At 38.1% G+C, this 9699-nt stretch overlaps 2 protein-coding genes across 2 annotated transcripts in view; both read right to left on the bottom strand.

Annotated features, from left to right (window-relative positions):
- Positions 1-8644, bottom strand: part of LOC107017929 (vacuolar-sorting protein BRO1-like) — a 10935-nt gene extending 2291 nt beyond the window's left edge. Inside the window, exons 1-8 of the mRNA XM_015218224.2 lie at positions 8127-8644; positions 6813-7120; positions 5075-6028; positions 4433-4522; positions 3608-3676; positions 2198-2338; positions 635-683; positions 65-168 (exon numbers count right to left, since the gene is read on the bottom strand). Of these exons, the coding sequence (XP_015073710.1) occupies positions 65-168; positions 635-683; positions 2198-2338; positions 3608-3676; positions 4433-4522; positions 5075-6028; positions 6813-7120; positions 8127-8502 (2091 nt within the window). The 5' untranslated portion in view covers positions 8503-8644. The remainder of the gene's footprint in view (positions 1-64; positions 169-634; positions 684-2197; positions 2339-3607; positions 3677-4432; positions 4523-5074; positions 6029-6812; positions 7121-8126) is intronic.
- Positions 8645-9136: 492 nt separating this feature from the next.
- LOC107017712 (ATP synthase subunit beta, mitochondrial) overlaps positions 9137-9699 on the bottom strand; it is a 4615-nt gene continuing 4052 nt past the window's right edge. Inside the window, exon 9 of the mRNA XM_015217944.2 lies at positions 9137-9628. Within this exon, the coding sequence (XP_015073430.1) occupies positions 9515-9628 (114 nt within the window). The 3' untranslated portion in view covers positions 9137-9514. The remainder of the gene's footprint in view (positions 9629-9699) is intronic.

Raw genomic sequence — 9699 nt, 5'->3', positions numbered from 1 at the left:
CCCCCCCCCCCCAAAACCACTCCAATAGAAAGAGCAATCTCAAAAGAGTTGAAAATTCTCATACCTGAAGGGTTACATAAAACTTCAATCCCTCATTGATATTTTCCTTGATTTCTTGATATTTCATAATGGCAGCTTCAATTTGCTTATAGATTCTCTCGCGGGAAACTGTGGCATCGAGAAGAATGAGCTTAGCAAATTAACGGTAACTAGAACATCTAAAATCAGCAGCCGTACTAGAAGAAATATAAATAAGCCACCCCGAGAAGAAAACTCAATGTAGAGAAATTAGATTCAAACTAGTAGAAAATACAGATGATAAATGGCCAACATTGATAGTAAGGGCTGGACAGCACTTAATCAAGTCAATTTTATATTAAAACTGATAATTGCAGCATCCCTTGAAAATGACATCATTCATCAACGGACCTAACCTACTTTGAGTATACCACAGGACACATAATGAGCAGTAAGAAGTCATTTTGATATGCAAAAATTGAATGAAAGGATCAGCCCAACAAAATTTAGCCCACCTAAGTTTCTCGGGACAGAAGATCTTTGTGTATCTAGAATATCTAAGCTTCATTGTTCTTCAGCAGACATTGCAAAATGATTATGGGAATTAAAAACACACCTTTATAGTCTTCAAGATTGAAAATAGAAGCAAACTCATCATTTTGAGCCTGCAAAAGGAACACCACCTTGTTAAAGAGCATTCAGGGAGATGTAGCTTGAATAATGAAGTCAAGCCCAAATAGATTGTTCTTTCCCAGGATGGACTTCTTCTCTATGTTTGCACAAAGGAAACTCAACATGAAGCAATTGTGGTCTGAAGGAATACAGTGCTTTGGTTAAGCAATAATTGTGCACTACAACTCTTAATTTCCAAAAATATAACTACACCTCACTCCCAAATAAGTCGGTGTCGGCTAAATAAATCTTCTTTGACCAAATTATTCCATATAAACTCATTTCAGGCGCTAATTATGACATGCAAATCACAGGAAATAACACTCATGCTATGAAACAACAAGTATCAAATAAGAAAAGAAATACCACAAATATAACTGCAATTAAGGAAATAACACTCATGCTATGAACTTCTTTACCCATCCCCATCCCCCCAAACCAAACATTTCTTGTTAACACTTTCTAGATACAAACAAGTAGCTTAAAAAAATTTGGAACAAAAAAGCATGCCATGGGTGATATCCCAATTAAGAATATTGTAAAGAAATGGGATCTTGGGCCTAACACAATCGCGAAAGTCAACTCAAGAGATGAGAATTGTCCAAACCATATAAAGAGACCACCCATCCCATAAAAGCCCGATGTGGGAATCTTCGACATCCCACCACCACCACGCCCAAGGCTGGATATCTAGAGTTACAGCAATTTTTAATATGGGGATCCAACATTGGCTAACAAGAACGGGGATGCGCTGATACCATGTAAAGCAATGGATCTTGGGTCTATCTCAACCCCATAAGCTAGCTCAAGAGGTGAATTGCCAAAGACCATATACCAAGACCACCCATCCCACAAGAGACCGATGCTGGACTACGGCGGAGCCACCTTAGGCGAAGGGTGGTCCAGTGCACACCACACATCCCATAAGAGCCTGACGTTGGACTCCGCAAAATGGGTGAAGCCACCCTAGGCGAAGGGTGGTCCAGTGCACACCCTTTGCCAAAAATAGGTGTTGGAGCCACCTTAGGCGAGTATGTATTTAATTTTGCACGCTCCTAACATTACTAACAAGAAAATTAGCACACCCTTCGCCAGATTCCTGGCTCCACCACTGCTCTGCAACAGATGTCATTATATTACATCTGCAATGCTTTCCAGATTAAAAAAAAATGCAACTTCCCGTGTTGGAAAGCGTAAAAAGTAATAGAGAATCATAGTTGAAAACAAACTCCAGGCGATGACAGAAAGGATTAAAAGAAACAAAAAAGGGAAATGCCTTGCCTCCCTCACTTTGTTACCTATAAATTGTATTCTGCAGAGCAGTCCTGAAGCTAGCAATATGGTAATATATAAAGGAACTCCTACTAAGGACTGTGCAATAGACACAACCTCACATGTACCACACAAGTATTCCTAAGTTAAAGCTTAAGAGAAGCCCCCAAGTTGAAATGAAAAAGTGCAGCAAAACTAAAAAGGTATAGCCCTGAAAAACACATGAATTCTGAACCTGAATTTGCAGAAGCAACTGTTCTTGTGCCTCGAGGTTTTGAGAAATTTCTTCACAAAGATGATCATATTTTGCTATCTCCTTCCTGAAAAGATCCTCCTGGGAGCCCGTGAATGTCATCAATTTTGGAAGTATATCATCCTGAGTAATACCACACAACAGATACAAAATAAAGTTGTGTGTTTAGATCCCTTGATGGTGAAGCAGAGGCAAAGAAATAAGCATGTTGCATGTGGATACGAAAATGTCAACTTAGCACAAAGGCAAATTCATATTATGTTATATGCTCCTGATATGATGAAGACCAACAACTAATACCAGAGGAGTAGTGTAAACTTTGTAACCGCTCTTTCTTAAAAGGGTCCAATCTATCCCTCATTTTCATATACTCTGAAAAAATTATTTTCGACTTCCCTAGGGAATGGAAGTTGCAAGATCACATTCTGAGACATAACTAATAGATATTATCAAGCTCCATGACAAAATAACCTCCCTCCCCCACCCAACAATTTCTCATTTAATGAAAAGCTTCGCTTGATATTGATGTAATCGAACTATCCATATGAATTTGTAAAGCAAATGGATCCTACACCAAACTCAGTTCCAACAACTAGCATATGAAGTGAGGATTACCCAAAATTATATAAGGAGACAACATCTCTTTCTCTCTCCTAGGCGGGACATTCTACCACCCTCTGGAAGCTCAGAGGTGGATCTGGAGCGTAAACAATAAAGAATGCGGCACAATATTAGGTAATCCAAGAAGAGAGATAATTCTGACTCCGATAAACATACAGAAAATGAAACATGGGCTTTACTCAACCCCCAAAAGCTAGCTAATGAGGTGAGGATTGCTCAGAATCATACAAGGAGACAATTGTCCATTCCCTCAACAAACATGGGACATTCTAACAGAATTATTAAGTGAGCGGGCCTCATTCCTCCTAGTACATTGAAGGGCATATTGCTACTACTACTGCAGCTCCTGCCCCTCCACTCATCAATAAGATAAGAACATATGGAACCCATGGACAAAAATCTAATCCACCGGTGGAACAACCTGAACAGAATAAACCCGCTAATCCAAAGATTCATTCAGGGTGGCCACAGTCAATAGTGAGTTTTCATGCCAAAATATGTTTATCCATGGCTTATATCATTGAAGTATGATCTTATCTTATTAATATCATGTTAATAAACTCAATTACTACAGAGCAGCATAATAAGAGGATGTGCACTAGCAAAGGATTATATCTTCATCACCTGCTCGGGTTAAATATGTAACACTTGTCCAACCCTCCAATGAGAATAAACCAAAGATGGCTAAAGCTTTACTCCCAAAAAGAAGTCCAACTCTACCTAATAGAATTCAACTTGGCAGATCATATTTTAAGAGGAATCTTATCATACCTTCCTCTTCATCTCTTTCAGCATATCTTCCAGACCGGCACGCTGAGCACCAAGAGTTTCCAGTTGCCTCTGAAAATATAAGCAACAATGACTTGAAGGAGACCACTAAAATAATTTAAGTTGCAACATTGTAAAGCTTCTACATTGAAACAGGACACATAGTTCTTTGTAAAACAGATTGGAGTGAAGTTCTGAAGTGCTTTTCTACAGTTCATATATCCAAATATTTACGGACAATTTCCTTCCGTGATTTTTAGTGACATGCACAATATACTAAATATTACGTTACTTAATATCCAAAAATGCCTGCATAATAAAATTACCTTCTAATTTACTATTCAAAGACCACCTATCAATCACAAAATGAGATTATAGGAATTTCAAACTAGAAATAATATGCAGCTAGTGCTCAAAAATCGTCCATGAAGGTTGCTCAAGAAATAAAACATTTTTCAACGTTTTTAATCAGTATTCACTAATAAAATATTATTAATATTCACTAATAAAGTATATGTAAAGCACAATGACATCAAGTTTCACTTTATCTCCTTGTGACAAAAAAACAAAAGCAGAAAAATGTCATCAGAAAAAATTTACACACTTCTCAAATGGAAACAAGTTATGCTTTCATCCCCACTCACCCCACCACCACCCACCAACCCATAAAAAAAAAGGGAGATGATATATATGTTGGCCTGTAAGGCCTTCCAACAGAACAGGCTTTAGTCACTCAAGAAACATGTTGCAACATAAACCGCTAACTAAGGTCTAAGGAACACAGAAAGACAAAATAACACAAATATAACCACACTAATTCATTGTTACCAGGCTCTGCTTCAGGGCTCCCACAATGGCATCTTCAGTGGCGTCCAAAGACAAGATTGGTCTTGCCAAGGTTGGAAGAGCAGATTCGATCTATCAAAGAGAAAAATGCAGATCTCAGGACATCACTAGACAGATATCACAGAGAGAAATAGAAGTGTTATCACATTGTATTTGATAAGCACTAGATCCGATGATGAAATATCTTTGCAACAATAACATGACATACATGATAAATAGAAACAGACTGAGCCAAGTTTCAAAATGAAATCAAAATTTAAGGATCAAGGGCTCCAAATCTAGTATGCATTAAACCTGTTGAAAATCCTTGGAAGTGAACCATGAGAGAAGATACAAATTATATGGTATAGAAGCATTGAACATCTTATTATGCTAGTGATGATACAAGCTTGTCAAAGAGACTAATCTAATTCACCATCTTCATTACCAGATAGGTTTGATACTTATCCTTAGAAGTAACACCTAATACAACATATCTACAAATAAATCCAAGAGCTAGAGCATTTGATTATTATATCCTTGATGAGTAAAGCCCATGACAAACCCAGGTGTCAACTAGAAGTGACACAATGAGACATGACATGACTAGTTATGCAAAATAAGGTCCAAATCATAAATACGTACTGGACGGCAGTCAAGGATTGACATGAGTGCTGCATGATCCCTAACTGATCGCTCAATCCTAGCATCACTTTCTGCAGCTTGCTTCAGGTTTGCTGCAAACCTGTTTAACCTGTCCTGCAGGTTTTTTGTTAAGGTAGTAGATTGAGGCCTTGTCCATCGGGTTCCGAATTGAGTTCTAAACTGTGTATCTTCCGTTGCTTCTTTTTGCAAAAGCTCCTCTGTTTGGACCAGCAACTCCTGGTTCACCCTCTTCAGATCTCTGAGTTGCTGCATCTCAGCATCCAAACCAGCTGGACCACCACAAATTTGCACCGCCTCTACATCTTCTTTTAAAGCCGCAGGTAGTGATAAATTTCCCTCCAAGGCCAGAATAGAATCAGGCAAGTCCATTTCTCTGAGTCTCACTCGAGCTAGCTCACTCCCCTGTTGTAACTTCTCGGCTTGAGTCCTGATGACATCATCAACCATTTCAGTGTACCTAGAAAGAGCTTTTGTACTGTTGTCTGGGACAAGACTGGAAAACATCTTCTCTTTGCTTGCATCCAGAATATCATTCATCTGCATAGGCTTGACCAAGGAAAATGCTGCAAGTGGTGGCAGAGAACTGGCTGGTGGAACCCTCATGAGGTAGACTCTGTCGTTTTCCTTAATAGCCTTCTCCAAGTTTAGATTTGAACTAGCTTCTAGCTTAGTAATTGCATCCAAGAGCTGCTGCGGTGCTCCCCTTGGAGATGTTTTTCTTGCCTCAGACAAGGCATTAACACCACTCTTCAACCTTGCAATTTCCTCTGCTATTTCTTCTTTGTCATGGAGCTCTAGACTGTACCTGTAGCAGGCCTCAGCATAAAACAGTGATGCCTTAAGCTGAACATGAGCTAGCCAAGCCTTGTCAAAGTGCTGGTTCAGAGGTGCAACATTTAATGCTGCCAAAGCTTCCTCATAAAACAATCCAACCTGTGATGGGGCATTCATTTCATTTTAACATCAATTTTGCATTTATTGCAACGTCCAACCACTAAAGTAAGACCCAAAATGAACTCCACTGCTTTGGTCAAATTTGATAATTTATAGCTTATAAGCTAAACTATGCGTGTTGAGATGCCATCTACAGGAAATAACATGTGTAATTAACTAAGAACCAATATCTGAAGGAACTAGCCAAACCAACTCGGACATGCCTTATTCAGTGAACTATACAGCATTCATATTAAAATTCAAAAAGAACAAATATATGAAGTCGTTCTCACCAAACCCTAATTCTCAAGCTGCATATGCCACACCTGTAGAATAGTCTAATATAATTTATACATGAGTTTATTCAACCAAACTACAATCCAAGCCTCATTACATGTAGGAATCCAAGCCTCATTACATGTAGGAACTTGGAGGATTGTCACTATTTATTACTTAATATAGAATGTGGAAATTAACAAAACAAATTTGTACAGCCCATAGGAACTTTCCAAGCTGACTAGATTTTCGATAGAAATGTAAAAATTAGTGGTCTTTATCTATCATAGACTAAATTATTACCTTAAGAAAATCTTATGAAGATTCTAATAAAGAGAAGTAGAAGTACTAACTCACTCGAGCTACCTAAGAACAAAAGTTGTATAGCAATGTGACTGGTGTCAAGAACTCAACAAAATCTCACGGATAAGTTTTTTTTCTTTTTGAGTAAATCTCATACAGCAGTAATGGAGTGGCATAGACTAAGCGTAGGAATAGAAAAATGAACCTGTCTTGAAATCTTTGCACAGACACCAGGAGTATTTCCCTTGGCAATGCTATTCTCAAAAACACACTCCTGAGCCTGAGCCAACATGAGTCTTTCCAGCATCCCAGCACATTCGACAGAGACATCAACAGTGTTGGAGCTACCCATTGATGCTTTCATTGCCACATTGTCTCTCAAAAAGGCAAATGCCCCAGCAGCAGCAATAAAAGAATGTGATCCCTGTCTTCTCCCCTCAACTGATGAACGATCAAAACCCAATCCCATCTGACTGTGCACTGCCCCCAGATTGAACAAAACTGCAGCTTTTTCTGTGGACACCCCCAAAAGAAATAGAAAAGGATCAGTAGAACTGTATGATAAGATGACAATAGTCCGAGCTTAACATTGATTTCTCCAAACTCGTAATAACTAAACTAATGTACCCCTGTTTCCTTACCAAGTGATAAATATCACCATGTTTTTTAATTACTAGTAGGTAAATATAGCCAATTTGTGTGAAGAAATGGCTGTGTTTACTGTTCATTTAGGCTTAGGCAGCAAATAAGTATTCAAAACACTTCCTACGCTAGACATAACTACTCTCAAGCACAGATAAAAAAATGAAGGCTGTGGTAGAATAACGGTTAGCATAAAAGAAGTTCAACTATAATGAATCCTTTGAATAAGAAATTTGTTGGGACATGTCCAACCTACGTAGGATTCATATAGCCAACCTTATCTAATCTAGGAGCGAGGCATAGTTGATTGATAATACACCTAAAGCTAGTAGTTACCCGGGCCAACGGGAACAATCATTAATTTCCAGATAGTACTGGACTAATGTTTATCCATAGCAAGAGCAAATTCCCTAAGCATCTTCACCACCTCCAATTTCAATGATGGTTAGATAAGTTTTTCCAGAAAAGAGAACGGGACACCAATGTATCTGCTCATAGCAAGTGCATAGCAATGGAAAGCTATACCCTATCTACACAACATAACTACACTATGAAACTAACAAAGCAAGGACTGACAACAAAAGATGCAAAATTTAAGACCCAACTGAATGAAGATGCTGAAGACTTGAAAAAATAAAAGGGGAAACGAGGCCAATGTAGAAGCTAAGCGCAAGTGAGTAGCATAAGAAGCTGAACAACAAAAAGCACATAGTGAAGGGAAAGGAGGCAGCTTTAGAAGTTAAGAGTAAATGCGCGCAATAAAAAGCTGTATCCCAGGCATTATTAATTGTACAATCAACAAGCATACAAATTAGAACAAAAGTACACAGAATTCAAAAAAAAAAAAAAACCAATTGAACAAAGCTGCAGGAAATACCTAAATAGATGTTCTGCTGAGCAGCTTTGAGCTTGTTCTTGAAAGCATCATACCAAGTAAATGTAACAGAATTAATATGGTCATGATCAGGTGAGATAGGGAAACGAGACTCAACAGCACAAAGGGCTTTATAGTAATTCTGCAAAAGATCACGGCGAGCAGGAAGAGATGACTCATTAGGGCCACGTTCGATATCGGAACGGAATTGCTTAAGCGTTTGAAGATCATCTTCGAGATTTTGAGCTTCGCGTTCAGAGTAATTGTAGACTATGTAGTTTCTGAGTGGACGGTAGAGATCTAGAGATACAGTTTTCTTCTCAGGGATTGTTAGCATGACGTTGGCTGTTTTCGCCGTCATTGACGACGGTGCTGCCATTGTTAACGGTGGAACTACTGTGATGTGTATATATAAGTCAATTGAAGAAAAAAATGGAAGTTGTGATTTTGCTTAATGGGAAAGTCTTGTATAAGAGAAGGGGTGAGGGTGACAAGTAAAGATTGGGTTTTTTCTAGTCGTTTCCTTTCTTAATATTTTTGCTTTTAAAATAATCGTGATATTTAGACGTAATCTTTATGTCTCAATTTATATGAAAAATGCGGAAATATATATATGAGAAGATTAAAGTACACATTCATCTTATTAAGAACGTAAACTTGGGTAAAAGGTTGTGGGGATACGAACTAAGGCAATTGGTATAAACTAAAGGCTGTCAATGATTCACAATCAAAAACAAAACTAATAAGTTGAATCAAAATAAAGTTGCATTAGTTATAAAAATATCTAAAGAAACCGCTAAAAAGAGATTGAACATGTGAATACATTATTCGAACACAAATTTTACGTTTACTGGTGTTTTCTGTACTTCGAAATCACAATGTGAATCAACTAGATAGCATCTACGGAAACATACTTAGGGAAGTAACAGGAAGCTGGCTACACCAACACACATGTCCAGAAAATCAGTACAACTCTTAAAGAAGAATAGCAAATATTACTGGAGATAAATGACTTGGTAAAACATCCAAAGTGTAGATAGTTTAGATAAGATGATCACTGCAACAAGGAAAGAATAAATGGAAAAAAGAACATATTGTTTAGAAGACATTTGATAATTGGAGCATCAAAAATTCTCGAAAAAAAGACATGAAAGTAACATATACAAGTTCGCCATATATAACCCCCTTATTATGTGACATAACAGAGCAGGGGGTTTGGCGACAACGTCCTTAGCTGCAGCATGTCTCTCTATAACAATCCCGCGTTTGGAAAGATGAAACAAAAAGTAGAGTAAGGACCCCTTGGCCCTCCCAAAAAAGAACCAAAATGTCACAAACTAAATTATTTTGGTGAAGAGAACAAAAGAAAGTCACGGATTTTTATAATCTATCTAGGCTGCAGATTCCTTTGCAATCTTCTCTGCCTTGGCAATGACCTCATCGATACCACCAACCATATAAAACGATTGCTCTGAAAGGTCATCGTATTTGCCATCCAATACTCCCTGTCAAAAGATATTAACAAAGAGTTCATCAATCAAGGGCAAAAGGGGGGGGGGGGGGGGGTCTTTTTTTT

The sequence above is a fragment of the Solanum pennellii genome, chromosome 4 (genome assembly GCF_001406875.1).
Source record: "Solanum pennellii chromosome 4, SPENNV200".
Taxonomy (NCBI): domain Eukaryota; kingdom Viridiplantae; phylum Streptophyta; class Magnoliopsida; order Solanales; family Solanaceae; genus Solanum; species Solanum pennellii.
The sequence above is the reverse complement of the archived record's forward strand: the minus strand, read 5'-3'. Positions and strand labels throughout refer to the sequence as shown.